At 34.2% G+C, this 21,266-nt stretch overlaps 4 protein-coding genes across 6 annotated transcripts in view; 2 read left to right on the top strand and 2 right to left on the bottom strand.

Annotated features, from left to right (window-relative positions):
• Window positions 1-1,234: 1,234 nt before the first annotated feature.
• On the bottom strand, window positions 1,235-5,146 carry LOC111469713 (3-dehydroquinate synthase homolog). Its single transcript, XM_023115102.1, has 10 exons — window positions 4,892-5,146; window positions 4,531-4,782; window positions 3,068-3,234; window positions 2,764-2,862; window positions 2,581-2,649; window positions 2,370-2,510; window positions 2,201-2,290; window positions 1,925-2,092; window positions 1,645-1,723; window positions 1,235-1,561 (listed from the first exon to the last, which is right to left on the bottom strand). Exons 1-10 carry the CDS (start codon window positions 4,971-4,973, stop codon window positions 1,440-1,442), a joined length of 1,269 nt encoding a protein of 422 aa, XP_022970870.1. The 5' UTR covers window positions 4,974-5,146; the 3' UTR covers window positions 1,235-1,439.
• A 768-nt stretch (window positions 5,147-5,914) lies between these two features.
• LOC111470048 (plant cysteine oxidase 2-like) lies at window positions 5,915-8,938 on the bottom strand. Of its 2 annotated transcripts, none has more exons than XM_023115526.1 (5): window positions 8,531-8,938; window positions 7,822-7,940; window positions 7,539-7,719; window positions 6,389-6,595; window positions 5,915-6,298 (listed from the first exon to the last, which is right to left on the bottom strand). In XM_023115526.1, the coding sequence occupies exons 1-5, from the start codon at window positions 8,751-8,753 to the stop codon at window positions 6,171-6,173; spliced, it is 858 nt and encodes a 285-aa protein (XP_022971294.1). In that variant the 5' UTR covers window positions 8,754-8,938; the 3' UTR covers window positions 5,915-6,170. The 2 variants fall into 2 exon arrangements, with proteins under 2 accessions (XP_022971294.1, XP_022971285.1); XM_023115517.1 differs by having other exon boundaries at window positions 5,915-6,301; window positions 8,531-8,937.
• Window positions 8,939-12,620: 3,682 nt separating this feature from the next.
• On the top strand, window positions 12,621-16,864 carry LOC111469810 (V-type proton ATPase subunit d2). Its single transcript, XM_023115249.1, has 10 exons — window positions 12,621-13,054; window positions 13,883-14,003; window positions 14,106-14,213; window positions 14,352-14,454; window positions 14,898-14,978; window positions 15,068-15,153; window positions 15,266-15,325; window positions 15,409-15,457; window positions 16,178-16,312; window positions 16,434-16,864. The coding sequence occupies exons 1-10, from the start codon at window positions 12,874-12,876 to the stop codon at window positions 16,563-16,565; spliced, it is 1,056 nt and encodes a 351-aa protein (XP_022971017.1). The 5' UTR covers window positions 12,621-12,873; the 3' UTR covers window positions 16,566-16,864.
• A 1,890-nt stretch (window positions 16,865-18,754) lies between these two features.
• LOC111470222 overlaps window positions 18,755-21,266 on the top strand; it is a 3,689-nt gene continuing 1,177 nt past the window's right edge. Inside the window, exons 1-3 of one of the 2 annotated variants that reach the window (XM_023115765.1) lie at window positions 18,755-18,979; window positions 19,125-19,230; window positions 19,772-20,202. In XM_023115765.1, coding sequence (XP_022971533.1) covers window positions 20,110-20,202 — 93 coding nt within the window. In that variant the 5' untranslated portion in view covers window positions 18,755-18,979; window positions 19,125-19,230; window positions 19,772-20,109. Of the gene's footprint in view, window positions 18,987-19,124; window positions 19,231-19,771; window positions 20,203-21,266 lie in introns of both variants that reach the window. The other variant, XM_023115775.1, reaches the window with a different exon arrangement.

Here is a 21,266-nt window from a genome sequence, read left to right as displayed (position 1 = left end):
ATTTTTCCAACCGAGTTCAAGTTCAATGATTATATTCTTTTTTGAGCGTACAAACTTGTAATATAAATAAAAGGAGTGATTATGAATTAATTAAGATTGGTTTCTTGGTAGAATGTTTGTCTCCTAAATATCTTATCCATCACTTCATTGCCTTCCGCTGCATGCTTGTTTCCTATGCATATAAGTTTTTTAATATTATTTTAATTATAACATATAATTACTATAAATTTAGTTTAAATATTTAAAGGGTCGGTAAGACTTGATTAAATAAGGGGTACATGAATGAACCGAGACCAATAATGTGCACCTTCTTTGTTTTGAGTAATTTTATGTTGGTTGAATTCTTGGGACGCTGAAAACGAGGAGTAATATAATCACCGAGACCATCAGGTGGTGAATTCAAATTTCAAATCCTAGGTATGAGTGGTTAGAGGTCGGGATTAATTTAGTTGATAATTTTTTAATTCTATTTTTTATCTTGAAATATACAAAATAGGAAAGTAGTTTCCAATAATTAAAGTATTAGTAAATGTTTATTATTTGTATTATTGGTGTTTATATAAAACTTAAGGGGTAGAGGAGAGAGATATGATTAAGAAAATTGAGGGGAGATTAGGAGAAATAATTAAATAGATGTAGGATCACATGCCCTTATAAATAATGTTTCGATCGATGTAGAATCTCACAATCCCGTCCTCACGGGCACTTGTTTTGATCGATGTAGAATCTCACAATCCCGTCCTCACGGGCACTTGTTTCGATCGATGTAGAATCTCACAATCCCGTCCTCACGGGCACTTGTTCCTCTCTCCACTTGATATAGAATCAATAGATGGTAATAATAATAAGGCTGTGTTTCGTTCTCTTCTCCAACCAATAGAGGATCTCACAATCCACCTTTATTCAGGGTCAGCGTCCTTACTAGCACTCGTCCCTCTCCAATCGATGTGGAATCTCACAAAAATAGATGGTGATAATAATCCGTCTTAGGGTATTTGGAGTTGATTAGTGATGAGTGTTTTCAGGCTTTATAGCCATTGCCGATAGTAATTTTTAAGTTCAAAATGAAAAATTAGGTTGTTCATTATCAATTCGAGAAATTACTATAAACGACAAAGCTTCTAATATCAAATTACTATAAACGACAATGAGCCAACACTAATTTGAGTAAACACAATGATTTGTTTTACTCTCAAGATGCTTCTAATATTAAATTACTATAAACGACAATGAATAAACACTAAGACCATATTCATCATCGATGCTCACGGAAGTAGTCGTTGGTGTGATCGTTAGTGGTAAGATTACAACGATGAGAGACACGGAGATAGTACGATGATATTTTAGTCATTTTCATGTACCTATAACTTTGGAAGAGATTAGCATAAAAAAAAATTATACCATTTGGTTTCAGTATTTCACTCAAAATAGCTTAACAATCATTTCTCTACAATAAACTCCTGGATTTCAATACCTGTATGCCTTGCTTCTCCTTGCAGTCTCAAGAACACTTCATCGCCAACTTTAAGTGAGGTAACAGGGATGGCTTTCTTCTCATTTCCTGCACAACATTGAAGCCAAATTTTGGAGAAGAAAGCAAAGCAAAGCAATACAAAACTCTAATTTGAGATACGAATCATCGACCTCGACCGGGGCAGACTAAGGCAACCGTTTCTGCGTTCTGCAGGAGGATGCTGTACAGAGTTTGCTCATCTGAATCTCTCTGCCAATAGTAAATTATTCTAGCAAGTCATTTCTAGCATCACACCCAAATAAACAGACATACAAAATTCAGCTGGGATCATAAGATTCAAAGTAAGCAGCAGCAGAGATACTATGGAAGAATCCTTTTTAGTTCTCGATTCATAGAAACATCAATAGATCGAACTACTACGCAAGATTCGGATAAAAACACCAAGTGTACCTTTGCCTGGATGAGTACCAGCTGCCTAGTCTCTATCTTTACACGCCCAACAATAGCGGTTCGTTGCCTGCCTTCTTGATCAACTACGATTACCTCTTTGCCTGCTCGTAACTCAGAAAGGTAGCTCGTTTTATCTCCTGGGACAGCTACATAGGCATGGACTGGTCCCTGAACATTCACAAATCAAAGATGATGAAAAGGCTACAAAAGAATAAAGGAGTACAATTCTTCTGGCGTGCTGAGACTAATAGAGCCAAAATATTATGCCGAACTCACAGCATTGACTCGAAAAGGTCGGCTTGCAATGTAATTTGACTCTAAGCATTCCGAGTGAACTAAAAATAGTCCTCTGGCGTAGGACCCAACCTACAGAAGAATTTCATCCGTTTAGATGCTAAACTAGAAGCTAGGAGAGCAATATTAAGAGAAGAGAATGGAGGATTACTAGAAGTCCTTCACCAGGTCTCATGAGACTGCAGAGATCGACACAAACTCGATCTCCCATTCCAGCGACATGAATATGAGTTATAGTAGCTTTAGTCAAGCTAAGAAGATTACTAGCTTCATTTCTTCTGTCAAAATAGTCCTAATGATACTAAAACAATATAAGAAGCAAGACTTTGCACTGAAACAAATCAAGCAAAATGATAAACCACCTTTAGCTGAAAAACAGCTTCAGGATCTTCAACTTTCAAAATAACTCCACCCAGACCGTGTTCAAGTGCCTAGAAACGAAAACGAATTCAAATCATATCTTATGATGCTACGAAAATGACATATAGTACAATAATATTATTTAGTCCATCTTTCCACACTGATACAGCCTCAAAAATATGCACCTCGAGGAAGATTTGAGCTTCGATAGGAGTTTTCGAGACTGCAAATACAGTTTTTCGACTCCCCTGAAACGCTGCAACAATATTCTCCGCAGGTATTATCTGAACATAAAAAGAATCACTTAAAAATTATCAATATTCACAGCAAGGTTGTTTTAACCCCTAAATAGAACAGATTTATCACCAGTGTTTACACACTCATCCAGACAATTCAAAATCATTCTTGCAGTCCCTTCTCTAAATTATACATGCATAGCCAGCTAAAGGATGATTCAACCAACAGACTTGTAAGCAAGCAACTACGAACCTGCCAATCTTGTAAATCCACAATAACATTGTCTACTGATGCATTTGATGGCTGAAGCTGCTCCAACTGCTGGGGGTTAGAAACCTCGATAACTGTGGCAATTAGTCTACCCTCTCCATCGAAAACTCCGTCCTCGTTGATAAAAAGTGGGCTTATTAGTGCAATTGCTGGGCAATCGAACACCAAACTTCAAATTAGAATCCTCAAAAGAATTCAGTGATCATGACACTTTCGGACCAAATATATCTAATCGATAAACTCATCAGAAAACCAAATATGCTTTTGTACTCAAGATATCAAAATTATAAAGCTGATATCTACTCAATAACACCGTTAATATTAAACAATGGACCGGTGATTTATCGTTTAAAGTATATATTGTTTTCTGTGAGCTAATGTTATTTAAATGTGACAAATTTTAAGTGATAGACTTTTGAGACATTGAATAGAGAATAATAACTAATAAGTCTTTGCTAAAGTTACAAGGGATGAAACGTCATTATTACCCTTTTTAAAACTTAAACCCTAAACTTGCCCATCTCTCACAACTTACATCTTGCTAGCACACCCCTCTGACATGATCACAACATTACTTACTTCTCGCTTATAAGAGTGAAGACTATCCGTACAAACCAACACAAATCCTTCCAGCACGTATTGTCCACACTCACGTGCATCCTAGGAAAATTTCAAAGAGATCACTCAACATATAATTACTCCAAGCAAAGCATACTTAACCATGAAGTTTCTATGATTGAACTACTGAAAAGGAAGGTACACCCTATTAGTACAGGTAATGACTTTCAATTCTTTTAAGCCTTTCATAGTCATCCTATCCTCAAGATCACTCTCATTCAGATGTAACCTTAGTTCATTCATGTACTCCTTTACTCAAGTGTCACATGACCACCACACTTATGTTGTGCATCTCCGATACCAACATTAACAACCCTATTTTCCTATTAAAAATAAGGTTGTCACTCCATGCATGACATGTCTAATATGCGGAAAAAAATCTCTTCGACTCATACTCTCTAACACTTTCAACATTGCAGGGCAATTATAATCTTAAGAAATTTCGTGACACTACGAGAAAAGAAATTGTGTCGATTTTATCCATTATTTTCTATAAGTTTCTATTTAAAACTTGCTTTTTTGTTTTGTTTCAACATCAAATAGCTAAAAAGAGCATCCCCTCTTGTAAGACAAGATCATGGAATTATTCTCCAGCCGAAATGAATTATATAACCCATCTTGGGAAGACATTCAAGACCATTAAAGATGAGTTGAGCCAAACCCAAGTATCCATTCTTAGACACACTTTTTGAAAGCATTCTTGACATAAAAGATGAGTGTCATGCGCCAGCAAAATGACATGGAAAGGTATAAGGTTTACGTTTTAAGAAGTGCAATAACGAATCGAAATCTCATCAGTTAAACAGAAAGTGAAACGAAAAGCTTACAGGACCATTCATCAGCAAGCTCCTTATTATGAGGCGAGAAGATGAAGGTACTCCATCCCCTCTCAACCGCCGCCGTCATAACCTGCCGATCCACACTCCAAATCCACACCCCCTTCGACGCCTCAATCGGAGACATTGAAGAGGACGACGAAGCGCAAGAACACAGTAAACGATTTATCTCCAAAGATTTACATTCACCTCCAATGGCTCCGCCAAAACCCCTTGAAATCAGAGCGCGAAGTTTCAAATTATCTGAGAATCCCACCAAAGATTAAATGCCAAAGGAGCAAATCAGTACAGTAACGATGTAAAACCAACCAAAAAGAGAGGCGAAATGTGGTTCGAACTGCGAATTGAGAACCTGGTGCTTCGTGGGCGATGATACGCTGTTTGGGAAAAAATGGAGAAACAAGCGACCAAGAGAGCAAGGCCATGGCCGCCATCGTTTTCTTCCACGCTCTTTCGCTCGCCGCTGAGAAGCCCAAAGGCCCGGTGATGAAGAAGGTGGGCCGCTATGATCTGAAACCACAAGTTCACGAGCAAAAAGACAGCGATCAGCATGGCCTTTCACAAAAGATTTCAACACATCAATCGTATTGGTTTAGGCGTAAATTGGAACACATTTTTCCATCGTCAAAGTAAGTAGCCTTCAACTCATAATTTTTCGAGACGGGTTCTTATGGGTTGGTTAAACAAACATCCTTACTCACCGGACAATGAGTCCCTATAGGTTAAATGACGAGTCACTATAGGTTACCTATGGAGGTATACTCAAAGAATATTGAGGTGGACAAATATGATAATATCTACGATAGACTTCTAATAAAGATTATCGATAAGTTGGGGGGAGCCGTTGTGTGATATTGCCACCCAATTTAGCAATGTTATTGACACGATTGTGAGAGAATTATTTTCAATACATTTGCAAAATGATCCAAAAAAAATTATCAACCCGACTCACATGTTCCCCTAGTTTAGAGAATTAGGCATAGAAAGGATTAGACGTTTAATAGATTCTAAATAGTGATATGTAATTGGTGCGTTTTTGTAGTTTTTTATTAAGGCACGTTTTCCCATAGTGGCGTTTTGTTTTGTTTTGTTTTGATTAACATGTACAATGTATATGTTATTGTGTACTTTTCTGCATCAGTGAGTGAATCTAATGGAATAGAAAAGTCTCCCTTGTTGGATTAACGGGATTTCTTTGTTTTTATCTCCAAGCTATCATGTTCTGTAACTTCTGATCTTGGATGTTCTGTTCTTGGAATTATAGTTTTTGTTTGGATATTGAGAGTTTACAAGTTTGAAGGTTTCTCGTTGCTAAAGATATTGTCGATAAACAGAAACACGTCTACTAATGAATTTGGACAAGAAAGAGAGGAAAATCTGGAAAGAAGCCTTTCATTTTGTGTTTTTTTCTCATTTTTTTGAAGTGCATCTGTTAAAACATGAACAAACTGGAATAGTTATTGGAAGAACATAACAAATCCATACTTCTTTTTGCTTATCACTATCTAACTTAACTATATACAAGGAAGATCAAAACTAAAACAAAGATTATATGCTGCACAGAAGAGGTGGCAGTCCCAATCCATGAACAGCATATTTTGTATCAAATGAACAAGATTTGTTTGCAGAATTCACCTACTCTCTACTATCTTAGGCCCTATGTACTCTGCTCCAACGGCTGCTAAGTCTTCAGGTTGCTCTCTTTCTTCAAGCCAAGCATAGCTTTCCCTCTCTGCTTCTGGGATCGATTTCCCATCCACTGCTGTTTTTCGATTAAAATTATCATGTCAACATCTGCTGCTGCTTTGGAGGTAAAACAACACTACGACAAAGTTGCAACAGTACGTACCTGAAAATTTGGTGAAGGGAAAGTCGAGGTAATATGAGCAATGACGACCGTCGTGATCAGAGTAAGGTGGGCCAAGTACATCTAACACTGCACATGCTGTCACGGCTGTGAAGCAATGCATGTTTCCACCATCTGCAGGGTAGAGAATGGTCGAGTCGCATGGTGCTGTGAAGTTGGCATCTACCTTAACTTTGGCCAACCTAATACCTGGAGATGTAAATGCTGATAGATTGGAATCTTACTTGCTTAAAACCATCACTCTTCCCTCTGTTTATTATAACTCAAAATTAGTTTATCTTCTCTAAATTGTGATATGTTCGTTAAGTTTTACGAACCATAAAGACAAAGGCCAGAAGATTTGAGATTCTTTTCAATAAATGTATCAGGATCATTTGCATCCCAACTAATCTCAACAATTAAACACACAAAAAAAGTTCATACTGTAAAATCCCACATCGAACGGAACCTTCTTTGTAAGGGTGTGGAAACCTCTCCCTAGCAAATGCGTTTTAAAAATCTTGAGTAAAGGGAAAGCCCGAAGAAGATAATATCTACTAGCAATGGGCTTGAGCCATTACAAATAGTACTAAAGCCAGACACTGGGTGATGTGCCAACGAGGAGGCCAAGTCCCGAACAGGGTGGACACGAGGTAGTGTGCCAGCAAGGACGTTGGGCCCCAAATGAGGGTAGATTGGTGGTCCCACATCAATTGGAGAAGGAAACAAGTGCTAGCAAGGACGCTAGGCCCTAGAGGGAGGTGGATTGTGAGATCCCACATTGGTTGGGAAGGATAACGAAATATTCTTTATAAGTGTGTGGAATCCTCTCACTAGCAGACACGTTTTAAAAACCTTGAGGGAAAGCCTAAAGAGAACCATATCTACTAGTGGTGGGCTTGGGCCGTTACACATATACTGATATATGATCATTAGCAAACCCTTTGAACTTCTAACTTTTAGGTCAATGCTACAATGCCTTGACTAGTTGCTCGGGTTGGCCTATCAATTTTGGTTTTGTAACAGGACATGTCATCCAGCTTATGTTCTCACACCAGACAACTACCCATCAAACATCAAACTATAATAGACATTTCCATCCATATCAACGAACTGCTGAGAGAGTACAGAACAATATTGTATTGAGACTCACTTGAGGGAGCTGTGCCGTTTGAAGCATCGACACTCGCTAATATGCCATTCTCGGCACCGACCTCTGCCCAATCATACGCTTTGATGTGCATAGTCCCAAAGAGAAGCTTGCTGAAGACTGTCATTCCAGGATGGTTGTGAAGTGGAATGACACCTGAAGGAGGCAGGCAAAATATCCCCATCTGCAACACAACCAAAACTCAAAATGGTCAAAAAGTACATCACTTAAAAGTATAGCTTCCCCAGCTAGACAGCTTCCTAATAAAGCAACAGAAAATGCATACGGAGAATTTGTTGTTCTCATAGAGGTGCAAATACGTTATAGGAGGAGTCCCTTCATCAGCTGTGGTACGAAAATACGGCATCTCCGGCGACAACCCGACATCTACTGCCTTCATTTTATCTATATACAAGAAACATTAGTAACACAAAATGCAGGTCAGCCAGTTTCCAGGACTTCGATGAATTAAGATTTATAAAACTTGCCAACAGGTTCTAATCAGCGTTAGAACATAAAAAAACTTACAAACTTATTCTATAACCATGGAACTTGAAACAGTTTGTAATTTCCAGATAAAAGCTCAAATTCAATCATTGAATAGAAAAACCAAATCCATTGTTGAAGACAATCATTATCCAACTAAAATAACTCAAAGCACCAATATCTAGAACAGCACGTGCAGGAGCAGTACAAGTTCCCAGCAACAGCCGAAGAGACCAAGCTAAAAAATATATATATATATATATATCTTAAAACCCACGATCCAAAATGAAAAGTACAGAAACAACAAATAAGAAGGAAACCCAAGAAAAATTCACAAAACCTTTCCCAGATAGTACGGATCATCAATTTTAAAACCCCACAAACAAAGCGAATAATCATAACATCAAACCACATTATCAATCAGAATTGGGAATTCAATTCAAAACAATGTAGGGTTGGTCCGATCAGAAATTTTACAAGAAAAATGAAAAACGAAAGTAAAGACATACCGAGAACAGATTGCAGGCGTTGGATATCCTCAAGAGAGGGAACAATTCCAGTTTCAGTAGAGGCAAATACTTGCTTACATGTCTCGTAAAGTTTCTGAATCGGCGAGGAGGGTTTCTTAGAGCGCCGCCGATTCTTCCTGGATTTATTGTTCTTAGTAGTTTCTTTGGGCAATTCAAAAAACTGTTTCCCCTTGCGATCAGCCAAAGACCTCTCAAACCCCATTAAAATTTCAAAAAAAACGGTGGAAAATTGAAGGCGAAAAGTGGAGCAATTGGTGAAAAACGGAGATCTGGATAGAATTGCAAGAAGAAACAGGGTAAGGATTGAAGGGAGATGAAAAAATGAGGATATCTGTAGACGAGAACGGAGAAAGGAGAAAGAAGGGATATAAAAGAGGTTTTAGCGGAGAGAGAGAGAGATGGGTTTGAAGAAGAGAAAACCAGGGGCCATTCCCAACCATTCCAGTGGGCTGTTCCAAACAGCGGATTTTGTTTTTTTTTTAATAAATATTTTAATTTTAAATAAAAATAAACACTTTTTTTTTCTTCCTAATATACTTAGGAAAATTAAATTATATTTTAATTATTTTTATTTATTTTTAATCATTTTCTAATTTTTTTACCTAATTTCTTGTATATATTTCCGATTATATTTGAAGTGTTTTTGTGACATCTAACTAAAGAAAGGGTACGTGAATAAATCAATGTTATATTTGAATACGAGGAAAGACTTAAAATAGCTAAAAATCACTACCTAAACCAATAAAATGCATCTTCATTTGCCGTCCAATCGAGAACAAAACATTCTAGAAGGACATATGTTTGTCTGTGGGGATAATTTTTACTCTTATAAATAAAGAGTATGTAACATGACTATGTCGTAAGGGAATGCAAAAGTAAAATTAGGAAATTCAATGGATCTATCCTTTTTAATTTTAATTTTTTAGATGTTTTTTGTCGTCGAGTTTTGAGCCTAACCTTCTTGTAGCATAGGACAGCTTGATCGACATGATATTTCAGTTGAGTTGGGTTGATATATTCTAGAAGGAATAGGTTGGAGACGACGTGATTAACAAAATGACAAAAAAAATTTATAAGATATGGTTAACAAAATGGTATTATATTCATTATTTGTAAACATAGATTTTCAGATCGAGTTTGATGATTTGAACAAGAAAATAAGGAACATGACCTTCAATACATTTACTTCTTTTTATTCAAAAAAAAAAAAAACGAATAAAATAACTAAATATCTATTATTTATTTTTCTCTATAGATATAGACACATATTAATATGATACCTAATATGTATCTGTAGATAATAGAAAATAATAATAAATATAATATATTTTTATTATACAATGAGTTTTAATTAAAATTAAATACTCGACCCACTTAAGTTGTATCTTGTCACGTTATGGCTTCTTGCTGGTTCATTTTAGCATATTAAATCTTCATAGTATTATTTTTGCAGAACAAATTCTCTATAATTTTGAAATTTAAATATTCTAATAAATACTAAATTTAAATCTGAAAAAGAGAAAGAATTATTTTCATTAAATATTTTTTTTTTGTTAAAAAATTAACTAAACCACATGATTTATTAAATTAATCTTTTCAACGTTTTTAAAATGTTTAAAAAAATAAAATTAGAACTTCGTCCTTTTGAATATTAATTTAATTTTGAAACTAGAAACAAATATTTTTTAAATTTAAAAGATTTTTTTTTTTAACAAAATAAATAATAATAGGAAAGAAAAGGCACTTCAATATCAATTATGCGTTAGGAGATCACAATCAAAAAAAGAAAAAGAAAAAAGAAAAAAAAAAGTCAAACAAACGTGAGGGGAAAAGGTAGAGATATTTTAATAGCACCAAAAATAGAGGACACGTCATCAAACACTTAACCAATAGCAAGTTTCCTCGTACCAGTCAAAAGAACACTGTCCCGTTATTATATTATTCCCCCAATGGAATCCGAATTTTGTGGGCCCCACCTAGTGTGTGTTTTGTGCCTTGCCGGCTGTAACGTGTCGAAGCATGCCCTCACGTGGATGCCAGGTGCCTTGCACATGACTTGGCTTCTTCCACGTCTTCATTATTATTTTCTTTTCCTTTTTTTGTTAAAGTGTTAGCTTCCCATTTTTACACGTGTCTTGTTTCAGTTTGATATCAATATTGAGATGAATCAAAATTCTTATTATTTTATAAAAAATATAAAAAAATGTATCAACATATAACAAACATTTTAACTTGTTAAAAAAAATGTAAAATGTTTATTCATAATGTTTTTTTGTTTTCATAATTTTTCATATTTTATAATATTTGGAATAATGGTTATATTTTACTAATTTTTAAACTTTAGAAATTATATTCCCCATATTTAACCATTAAAGTTTTTTTTTTCAACGTAAAAAAAATATTTTCATATCAGGTAATGAAATTATTTTTAAAAGATACAGTCGTAAAACCAAAGTTCATTGGTTTGAAATTTGTAAATAATTTTAAATCCAATGTCATTAAAACTTATGTTTAAATAAGATAATATTATAGTGTCGTGTTGCGACAAAGATACCATAAGAATCTTTTTTTAATTTTATGAATGTGAGGAGAGATTGGCGTTTTTGTTAATATTCACATTTAACTTTTAGTGAAAGTGACTCATCTTTGAAAGCTTTTTCTTGCTTGAAATATGGGACTTATGGAAACATGTTTTTTTAGAAAGGGTTGAATCTTAAGATAAATACTTTATTTTTAGAAAGAAAGAAAAAAAAATTGACATTTACGAGGTAAATGGTGTATGCCGGTTGAATTGAATAACAGAAATACTTTAAACCTATTAAGTTAGTTGAGTTGGTGACTCGAATAGAGTTCACAGTCCCATCCAACTTTCTCTTTTTTAGCTGAGTTGGGTTGTCGAGTTAATTAATAATTAAAATCTTGGTTACAAATGTTAAATATTTTTAATTTTTTTTTAAAATAGAATAAAGTTGAGTTAAGATAGTTAGACGAAATCAATGCTAACACGGGTTATATAAGTTATATGATCCTAAAATTTCAAAAGACATATTAAGAATACATAAATTTTTAATTAAAAAAAAAAAACCCTTAAAAATATATTTTTAAATAAAAAGGAAAATAAGTCCTTGTCATGCCCATGAGGTGGAGGAGTGGGCCCACCGAAGAAATTACGAATTTCGCATTTTTTTAGAAAAACGAAAACTATTAAATGATGTCATATTTATTTTATTTACGTGGAAATACAATTTTCTTTTAAATTTGACTTTAGTAAAAGAAAAAAAAGGCTTTCAAATTTGACTCCACGTACCGGTTTCTAAAATTCACAATTTAGTATTTTAAAAAATCAATTAATATTTATTCTTAGAAAAAAAAAAAAAAAACTCAATTAAGGTTCTTCAAATTTTATTTTATTTATATATATTATAACTTATTATTGATCCTTACATTTTTTTTAGTCAAATTTTTAACTATCTAACCAATTTTTTCAAATTTATATATAAAAAAAAAAGAAATTTATTTAATAAAAAATAATATAATGACACATCAATAAATTTTAACCAATTTTGTTTATCGATCTATCTTAAAAGTCGAGAGATTTATAAAAAAAAAAAAAAAATACTTTGTCTCAAGAGATTAACGCACGTAAGTCCACGTGGCGATTAATAATATTATTTTATTCATAGTTGTTAAACTATTAAAAATAACAATTTTAATGTTCGAGAAATTTATTTATCTAACATTTTTAATTAAATTACTAAAAATAATAACCAAGAAAGTAGATTTTTTTTAATAAATGTTGAGAAATTTTCTTACAAATAAAGAATAAGAAAATCAAAATTTATGATTAAAATATTATATATATTAAAAAAAAGTATAAAAGAAAAAGAAACGTTCTGAACGATCTTATCAGAGCTTACCAGCCAAGAGAGCCCATTTACTGAAATCCAAAGCCCAAAATCAAAAGTCCAGCCCATGTTTTCAGCAGGCCCACTCAATGCGAAAAAAAGAAAAGGACAATTCAGTAATTTCGCATATTATTCGGACCTGTCTGAAGACACCATCAGATTCAGATCGATTCGATTGGGATCATCATCTTCATCAGTTCTTTGATAATCAATTGCCGATTCTGCAACTCGGATCGCAAAAAAAGAGAGCTTCATATTCTTCCGGTTCCCAAGCCTTATTTTTCATTCGTCTGCATCTAACTTTGCGAATTCCCTTTTCAATTCTGCATCCTTAGGGTTCTCTCGGAGGAGGCGTTTGGTTTCTTGCCACTGCTCTCTCCCCGGATCTCCCCCTCGTTTCGATCGAATTTCTAGAGAATGTATGGTTTCGAAGCGCTTACGTTCAACATTCATGGAGGCTATTTGGAGGCCATCGTTCGGGGACATAGGGCTGGGTTGCTGACTGCCGCTGATTATAACAATTTGTGTCAGTGCGAAACCCTTGATGATATCAAGATGCACCTCTCTGCCACTGAGTATGGCCCTTATCTGCAAAACGGTGGGTGAACCTTTTTTTCCCTTTTTTTTTTCTTAGATGGCTTATGAAATTGGATGTGGAAGTTGGGGGAATTTGTGTTTTTAGATCGTTGGATTAGTTGTACGATTGGAAAATTGGTAGGGGATTAATTTTTCTGAGGATTCCAGCTATCGATTAAATTGGAAATGGAAGCGAAGGGCTTGGATCTTGACACAACTAATAATTGAATTTGAACAAGGAATATTAGTACTGTTGTTCTACTTGAAACTAGGCTTCTGATTCCAGATTCCGCAGTATATTCTCGAGTCCCATGTCTGTAATGTCGAAGTTGTAAACAGAGCCTCTTCGTGATTGACATATGTGTTATGAAGCTGAAGAGTGATTATGAAAGTGCTAGATGCAGATGATTTATGTGGTTCCGGTTGAGACCTCCCTTTTTTCATTTGATAAACGTTGGGACCTCTCACATTATATCTGTCTCTTTTTAAGGAGAGGGATTTCTATTTTTGTAGGGGACTGGTTTTTCTGTTGTGTGATACTGATATTTTATGATGGGAAATGGTAACTCAGAGTTCATCGACGATTTGGGATTCATATTCAGGAGTATAGGGATTGTCTGGCTGTTAGAAAAGGACAGCATGAAGAGACCGACCATAATTGTAGTTAATAATATGAGAAATAGCATATTGCACAATGCGTAAGTTCTAGATTAATTAATATTACTCTATGAAGATCTTATGTGAATAGTGTATGGGCTAGTCTAACTTGTCATCCTGTACCTACGTGGACGGTTACATTTCTTACTTGAAGGTGTAAGATTTTATTAGCTAATTTCAAATTATTTTGTAGAACCATCTCCATTGCATACAACAACAATTGTGGAGAAATGCACCCTTAAACTGGTTGATGAGTATAAACACATGTTGTGCCAAGCCACAGAGCCCTTGTCCACGTTCTTAGAGTATATCACGTATGTCGAGTTTCTTTTCTGAAGGTTATTTTTGCCTTTTCAGCGTCTATTGTTTTGTTGATTCTCATAGTTTCAACTGGATGGATTTTTTTTTTTACTCAGATATGGTCACATGATAGACAATGTTGTCCTTATCGTTACTGGAACCTTGCATGAGAGAGATGTTCAGGAACTGTTGGAGAAGTGCCACCCGTTGGGCATGTTTGATAGGTACTGTCAAATGAGAGCTTTTGTGTTCTGATAGTGTCGTGTGACATTTCTTACTAAGCAAGAAAAAACGTGTATCTCACTCAAATATTAATGGTATAAAAAGACTCATGATTTATTTTTCTTTTTATTCTTTTTTAGCATTGCTACCTTGGCAGTTGCTCAGAATATGCGGGAACTTTATAGATTGGTGCTTGTTGACACCCCTTTGGCTCCATACTTCTCTGAGTGTATCACATCTGAGGTATAAAGCTTGACTCCATTCCCATATTGGCTTTGGTTATTATTATTATTGCATCTTACTTTAGAACAGTAGAGCATGTTGCATGATATGATACCTGTACGTGTACTATATTTGCAAATTAAATTGTAAATGCATAATTGATAATGTTCCATTTTCTTGACTAAAAAACTTACGTGAGCTTTTAGTTTTGCAAGGCATTGCTGCCAGAGCACTCCATTAGAGAATTGAGTCATTCATTGTAGCTTTGAGTTAAATTGGATTCCTTTGCATAATTACTTCATCATAAATCATATCTGACGATATGAGAAACTCTTTATGTGTTTTTACGATATTAAGGCATTATCGGTGTGCAGCTTTATTGTCCTTCAATGATTTAGTCTGTTAAGTAGTATAGTATTGGACTTCATGGCCACTGGTTTGACGTTTCCTCTTATTTTTGTTAGGATTTGGATGATATGAATATCGAAATAATGAGGAACACTCTCTACAAGGCATACCTAGAGGATTTCTACAGGTTCTGTCAGGTGAATGAAGATTACTGAGATATAGAAGCTTCATTTTCCGTTGTTAAATTCTCAGTTTCTTATCTATTTGTATTTGGGTTCTAACGTAGAAACTAGGTGGAGCCACTGCTGAGATCATGTCTGACCTCCTTGCTTTCGAAGCTGATCGAAGGGCTGTCAATATTACCATAAATAGGTATCTTGATGCTGGTCAATAAATATTTGTTGGGTCCCCGTATTTCTTTTCTCTTGTGTTGATTATTATGCTCAGACATCTTTTCTGATTAAGTGCACCTCATCTATTGTAGTATTGGCACTGAGCTTACCCGAGATGACCGAAGGAAGTTATATTCCAATTTTGGTTTACTGTAAGCAGTTTCTTAATCTCAATATATTTTAAATTACTTATATGCCGAGTGGACCATCACCTAATGAAATTCCTTATTAACAGTTACCCCTATGGTCATGAAGAGCTCGCAATCTGTGAGGATATTGATCAGGTACTTATGAGTTTGAGTCATAAGATTTGGGTACTCATGAATTTGAGTTATAACATTATGTACAAGTTGTAACACTGGGCTGCTGATTTGGTTTCCATTTGTGGAAAATTGACTTCTCATGAATAGTAAGAATACAAAAGTGCAAGTGACTGATCAAATTAAAAGTTTACTACTTGATCTTTGATTATGGTTGGTTCTGTCTATTTAGTTCTTGAACTTTAAAAAGTTATAATTAATTCCATAAACTTTAAATTTTGATTCCAAGTCCAAGTCCTCCATCAATAATATTGTTACTTAAATTTGACACGATGCTCTAACTGAACTAATATGTGATGATTTCATACAACATCATCCAATCATTCAAGGGAGTACGTCGGTTAAAAATAAGGATAGATGAGTAAAAAAATTTGATGGGCAAAACTGAACTTTTGGCTTGCTTACCCTTGTTTTTATCTAGTTGTCGTACTGTCTAGTGTCAAATCATAACTTAGTATCCACGTTTAAGTAGACGCATTGAGGGTAGGGATGTATTTGAACCAAAATGAAAAATTCAAGGACAAAATTAGAACTCTTGGAAGTTTAGGGACTAAACAGATGCAACAATTAATTTTTTTAATTAAAACAAAGTTCACGTGTAAGAAAATTTGTGATATTGTAGTTTATGATAAATTTGGTTTAATTTCTGACTTATATTGAAGCCTCTTTTACTTCGTATTTCAGGTTCGTGGTGCCATGGAAAAATACCCTCCCTACCAGTCCATTTTCTCCAAGCTATCATATGGAGAAAGCCAGATGCTTGACAAGGCATTCTATGAAGAGGAGGTGAAAAGGCTATGCTTAGCATTTGAGCAACAGGTTTGTTCTAATTCCACAAATCCTGATTTCTCTCGGAGGTCGACTGGAAGTTCGGTTACTTCAACTTACACAAATTTGACATAATTGAACCAAGTAACATCTAGATCTTCTTTACATGCAGTTCCATTATGGTGTTTTCTTTGCATACATGAGGTTGAGGGAACAAGAGATTAGGAACCTAATGTGGATCTCGGAATGCGTTGCTCAGAATCAGAAGTCAAGGGTTCACGACAGCGTCGTCTTCATATTTTAGTCTGATAAAAGAAAAAGAAAGGGGGGGCTGTCTACTTGATCACATTTGTTTCCTGTTTTTGCATAATTTACTGTAAAATCTCGTCTCCATCTTATCCTATATTGTGCTGTCGAGATGGGGGGTTCATACATTCTTTCCATGCTAGACTTCATGTCTAAATAAGTGCGTTTTTTTGATGTATTAATGGTTTAAAATTGAGTGAGAAGTTATTGTACCCACAAGAATCGTACGACATATGTGGGAGATGAAATTGAGTTTATTATGTAATAAGTCCTTGTTGAATCAGCTTTGTTTTGTTAGTCCGCTATTCAAGGCCAGAAGGAAGGAGGAAAAGGGGGTAACAAACAGACAGGTATTGTGTTTCTTTCAAGATTCATCTTATGATTTAGTGGTTTCTTTTTCCAATTTTGATCCTCATACCTACTTTATTAAACTTCTAGCTTTGTTGGCAATATCCAGAATTAAACTTATAGCTTCTCTTTCTTTAGTGGCAATCTTCTTTATGTTAGATTGTCGCTAAAGCCGATATGATCGATGAAATGGCAGGTTGCCTTGAATCGAAATATTTGTCTACAAATTAATGGTTAGGATCGAGACTCTAGAAATATAGGTCGATGATCTGAATGGAAGAATGTATTGGCCTTTAACAATGCCTAATAAGCTATCATTCAGATGATTTCAAAGAAGTATGAAGATTTGATAGCGAGTGGCAGCAGATCTGAATGTCGTAGATATCTTTCCCATACCTCGAGGAATAGCAGTCTCGAAATTTGAAGTTTTTAATCTTTCGAATCTCCTCTATAGTATGAATACGAGGTTAAGATTGAGACATGTTCACGCTACCTACTCTTTGCTTCTTTTCATCTTGTTTGGTATAGATAGCAACTTTCATCATTTCCGTTAAGCTATTCATCCTATCTCAAGATTACTCTCATTCATATGTAGTCTCAGTTCGTTCATGTATCATTCATACTTGAGTATCACATGTTCACTAGCTTCTGCATTGGTTCGTCACTATACCATATTTTACTAGTAGTGATATTACTCTGGTACCATTTGTAACATCTCATGACTAGAATTCAGATTATGATTCAAAATTTAGATTCGACACTTGATGAGCCCATAACAGATCTTTCTCACTGGTCATGCAAAGGAATGCCTGAACTATGAAATGCCGAGCATAAAGTATTACATTTATATATAATAAAGATATTATTTTAAAACGTTTATAAGAGTGTTAATACAATTTAATAGTTTTTCTTTTTAACTTGTAAAGATGATAATAAAACTTTGAAAGTTTAGTTTATATTTTTTAAACGATAATTCATTTGAAAATTTAAGAATGCTATTGAAACATTCCATTGAGAGATATTTTGAAATAAATCGATAAAGAAGTGTTTTTATTAAATTAACATTAAATTGATGGAATAGGTTAAATAATAATATTAAACTTTCAAAAATTTGAGTAATATCTTCAACTTAAAAGAAAAAATTTAAACTCGTAAAAGTGTTTAATTTTTTTTTAAAAATATCCTTAAATTTTATTAATATTCTTTAATTTTTTTAATTTTATTTTTACTTTTTAAAAAATATAAAAATACTTTTCTATTAATATGGAATTTTTAAAAAAAATAAATATCGATGTTAATATTATTTTTTAAAATTAATCAACATTTTTTTTACACGGTATTAATATTTTTAATTTTCTTAAAAAGTTGGATATTAATCAAACCGGTTTTAAGATTATTTTTTGAACTATTTTTAAAATTTTTGAAAGATTGGAAATATTTCAATTTTAAATTACATTTCCACCTCACTTTAATAGAGCATGAGAATGGAATGGCCGTGGTGTTGAAAGATTTGCATGGAGGAGGGGATAGAGATCAAATTTGCAAAATCCCATTTCCTGTCGGGGGTTTTGCTCTGTTGAAGATTTTGGAAATTGTAAACCCTGCAAAACCAATCACCATCGCCATCGATGGACCAGAATCAGAGCTTGCCGACCGCCATTACCGACTTGAATGAAGACTCTCTGGCTCACTGCGCCACATTCCTCAACCTCCACGACATCTTCAATCTCGCCACCACCTGCAAATTTGAAGATCCATTGGTTGTTGATATGTTGACCGAACCCGTGCCTTATAGCCTTATGCTTTTGGATAGATTGTTTGAATTCTTTTCGAAATTATTTGTGTAACCTTTTCTTTTACTTTGATCTGGATTGCCTTCAATTTTGTTGACTGGTTTGTTGGAGTTGATGCCAAGTGAATTAGCCTGTTTCTAGTTGCCCACCTTTTGCTATTTTCTGTTGGTTAGGGCTCCTCAATTCGAATGATGAAAATCCCCAAAATTTTTGGCAGGAGTCATTCTCTTACCACTCTGAATGATCACAATGCGCGTATCACTTGTATGAGGTGAGATGTGAGTATTTTCCATGGGAACTGGTTTGATTGTTCTAATGATTTATATTCTAGTTGTTTCCATCCTTTGCTTTAATTGAACTTGGCACTCGTTGAAATGCTCTCTTAGCTGGCTATTGAAATATGATTTCATTTGCAGGTTGTTTCCCCTTACAGAAACTTCATTGTTTAGGAGTGAAGGGAAAAAATCTGGAAATTTTTTGGTAACTTCGAGTTCTGATCACTCGATTCGATTGTGGTGGAAGGTATGGGCAGAAATCATGAATTGGTCCTCTTATTAATTCTTTTTCAGTCGCTAGAAGTAGATACTCTACATTTTTTGCCACTTTGTTTTTTCCTGATCCATATTTTATTGCTACAAGTTTGAAAATTGGTTGGAAAATTTCATGATATGAATTTGGAAGCCATATCATTATCCTTTAATTGTTTATTTGTCAATCAAGGTTAATATGCCTTTAAGCTTGTCTTACAAAGTTGATATGTGGAAATCACTACAAAGAGAGTAAGATTCGGATTACCTTGTTGATCGAATATCTCAAGGCAAGAACATTGTTTGAGATTCAAATCACCAAGGTAATCCGAATCTTACTCCCCTTGTAGTGATTTCCACGTATCATTTGGTATTAGATCTTCAGGTTCAAGATCGGATATATGTTTCCTTTGCGTTTCTTCTCAATTTGATTTTTATTTATTTTTATCTTTTTAGTTTTTAATCGACCCAGAGTTTAAAATTCAAAAGTAATGTCCCTAACCCCTTTCCTTTTGTTGTGGCCTTACCTTTTATAGGGTTCTTGTCAGAAATGTTTTCGAGGTCATAGCCAGTATAGCCGTGACATTCTTTCTAAGTTCATCAAACCTAGATATCATAAGGATATGGAATATTTAGACTGGTTGAATTCAGAGTTGGACCTTTAGAACATACAAGCACTTTGAAACATAGATTCTGATATCCAGTTCTATTTTGATAGCATTTTGCTGTGGTGTCAACACTTTGTAAATTCATGTGCTCACGTGGAAGTCTTTCCAGTAATTACGAAAATATTGCCTCAATTCTTGTAGCATCATCTCTGTTTTAACACACAGTAACCTTCTTTTTTATTTCTGTAGAGAACTCTCTCATTACTATGATGATATGTTCTAATGTTTTTCTTCTTCTCTTGGTCGTTGCACCCAGACATAAGACTTCTCTTTTAGTGAGCATTGCAAGAGATTCCAAGGTATTTTTACAATCTTTTAGTGCTTTCTAATTTAGCATTTTCGCTGCATTTTTTAAGAAGGTTCAATCTTTGGAGAGATGAAAGGTTAATGTGAGAGTACTAGTAAGGGACATGTTGGGGTGTTTAGCAAATAATCCAACTGTGTTGTCATAACTTTCTAAACTTAATCTTTGTTGACTGGTGTTATTGGTCACACCATGACATAATTAATTTTTTGTGTTATATAGCATTTCGGTTGTCTTATGTAATCAATGCTTTTGGTTATTTCATTATAAACCTTGGAGCAGTTAGATTGAGAGGAAACTGAGCAATCGTCACAAAAATTCTTAAGTGATTGTAGCAATTGCTTGCAAGTACACGCAAGGGCAGATACATGTCATGCATAACTGGAGAATTTTTCTTGGCCCTTGAATCTTATTGAGTTAGATGCATGCCGGGACTAAATTTTAGTGTTGATGAAAATGTTGAAATCTAAGTTGTGTAGAAGTACTAATGGATATTGATTAAAAAAATATTAATATTATGAGAAACCAGAATATATATATATATATATATATATATAAATTATTTCAATTAATAAATAAGTATTTAAACTTTAATTAAGCTATAAAGCGTGTTTTTGCATGTATATTTCTATTAGTGATTTTTTATTCTTATTTTTTAGGTTTTTAATATATTCAAATATTGATTACCCCTTAATATTGATGTCGACCCTCCATACAATATATCGATGGATGTATTGACGTGCCTACGACATTCCAATAGTTATACATGGCATTCAAAAGTTGAAAACTGCTTTTTGACCATTTGGTGGAATATCTGGCTTGAGAAGAATAGAAGAAATTTTAGGGATGAGGAGAGGTCTTGGGGGAGTATTAATCTATTGTTAGGTTTAATATCTTCCTCGGTGACAAAAAGTTCTGTAGTTATCCTATACTTTTTATTCTTAATATTTGTGGAGCCTTTCTCTTAGTTTGGTTTTTTGTTTTGGTTCCTTCTTATCTGGGCTTTTTTTTTTTTTTTTTTTTTTTTTTTTTTTTTTTTTTTTTTTTTTTTTTTTTTTT

The sequence above is a fragment of the Cucurbita maxima genome, unplaced genomic scaffold, assembly GCF_002738345.1.
Source record: "Cucurbita maxima cultivar Rimu unplaced genomic scaffold, Cmax_1.0 Cma_Scf00002, whole genome shotgun sequence".
Classification (NCBI taxonomy): domain Eukaryota; kingdom Viridiplantae; phylum Streptophyta; class Magnoliopsida; order Cucurbitales; family Cucurbitaceae; genus Cucurbita; species Cucurbita maxima.
Note: the sequence above shows the minus strand (reverse complement) of the source record. Positions and strands in the feature narration are given on the sequence as shown.

Coding starts and splice junctions, on each gene's coding strand:
- LOC111469810 (XM_023115249.1), top strand. CDS start 12,874: ATGTATGGTTTCGAAGCGCTTACGTTCAACATTCATGGAGGCTATTTG. Junction 13,055..13,882: donor TGGCCCTTATCTGCAAAACG/GTGGGTGAACCT, acceptor ATTATTTTGTAG/AACCATCTCCATTGCATACA. Junction 16,313..16,433: donor GCTTAGCATTTGAGCAACAG/GTTTGTTCTAAT, acceptor CTTTACATGCAG/TTCCATTATGGTGTTTTCTT.
- LOC111469713 (XM_023115102.1), bottom strand. CDS start 4,973: ATGGCGGCCATGGCCTTGCTCTCTTGGTCGCTTGTTTCTCCATTTTTT. Junction 4,783..4,891: donor CATCGCCCACGAAGCACCAG/GTTCTCAATTCG, acceptor TGGGATTCTCAG/ATAATTTGAAACTTCGCGCT. Junction 2,093..2,200: donor GACCTTTTCGAGTCAATGCT/GTGAGTTCGGCA, acceptor GTGAATGTTCAG/GGACCAGTCCATGCCTATGT.
- LOC111470048 (XM_023115517.1), bottom strand. CDS start 8,753: ATGGGGTTTGAGAGGTCTTTGGCTGATCGCAAGGGGAAACAGTTTTTT. Junction 7,941..8,530: donor ACGCCTGCAATCTGTTCTCG/GTATGTCTTTAC, acceptor TCTTGTATATAG/ATAAAATGAAGGCAGTAGAT. Junction 7,720..7,821: donor ATGAGAACAACAAATTCTCC/GTATGCATTTTC, acceptor GTTGTGTTGCAG/ATGGGGATATTTTGCCTGCC.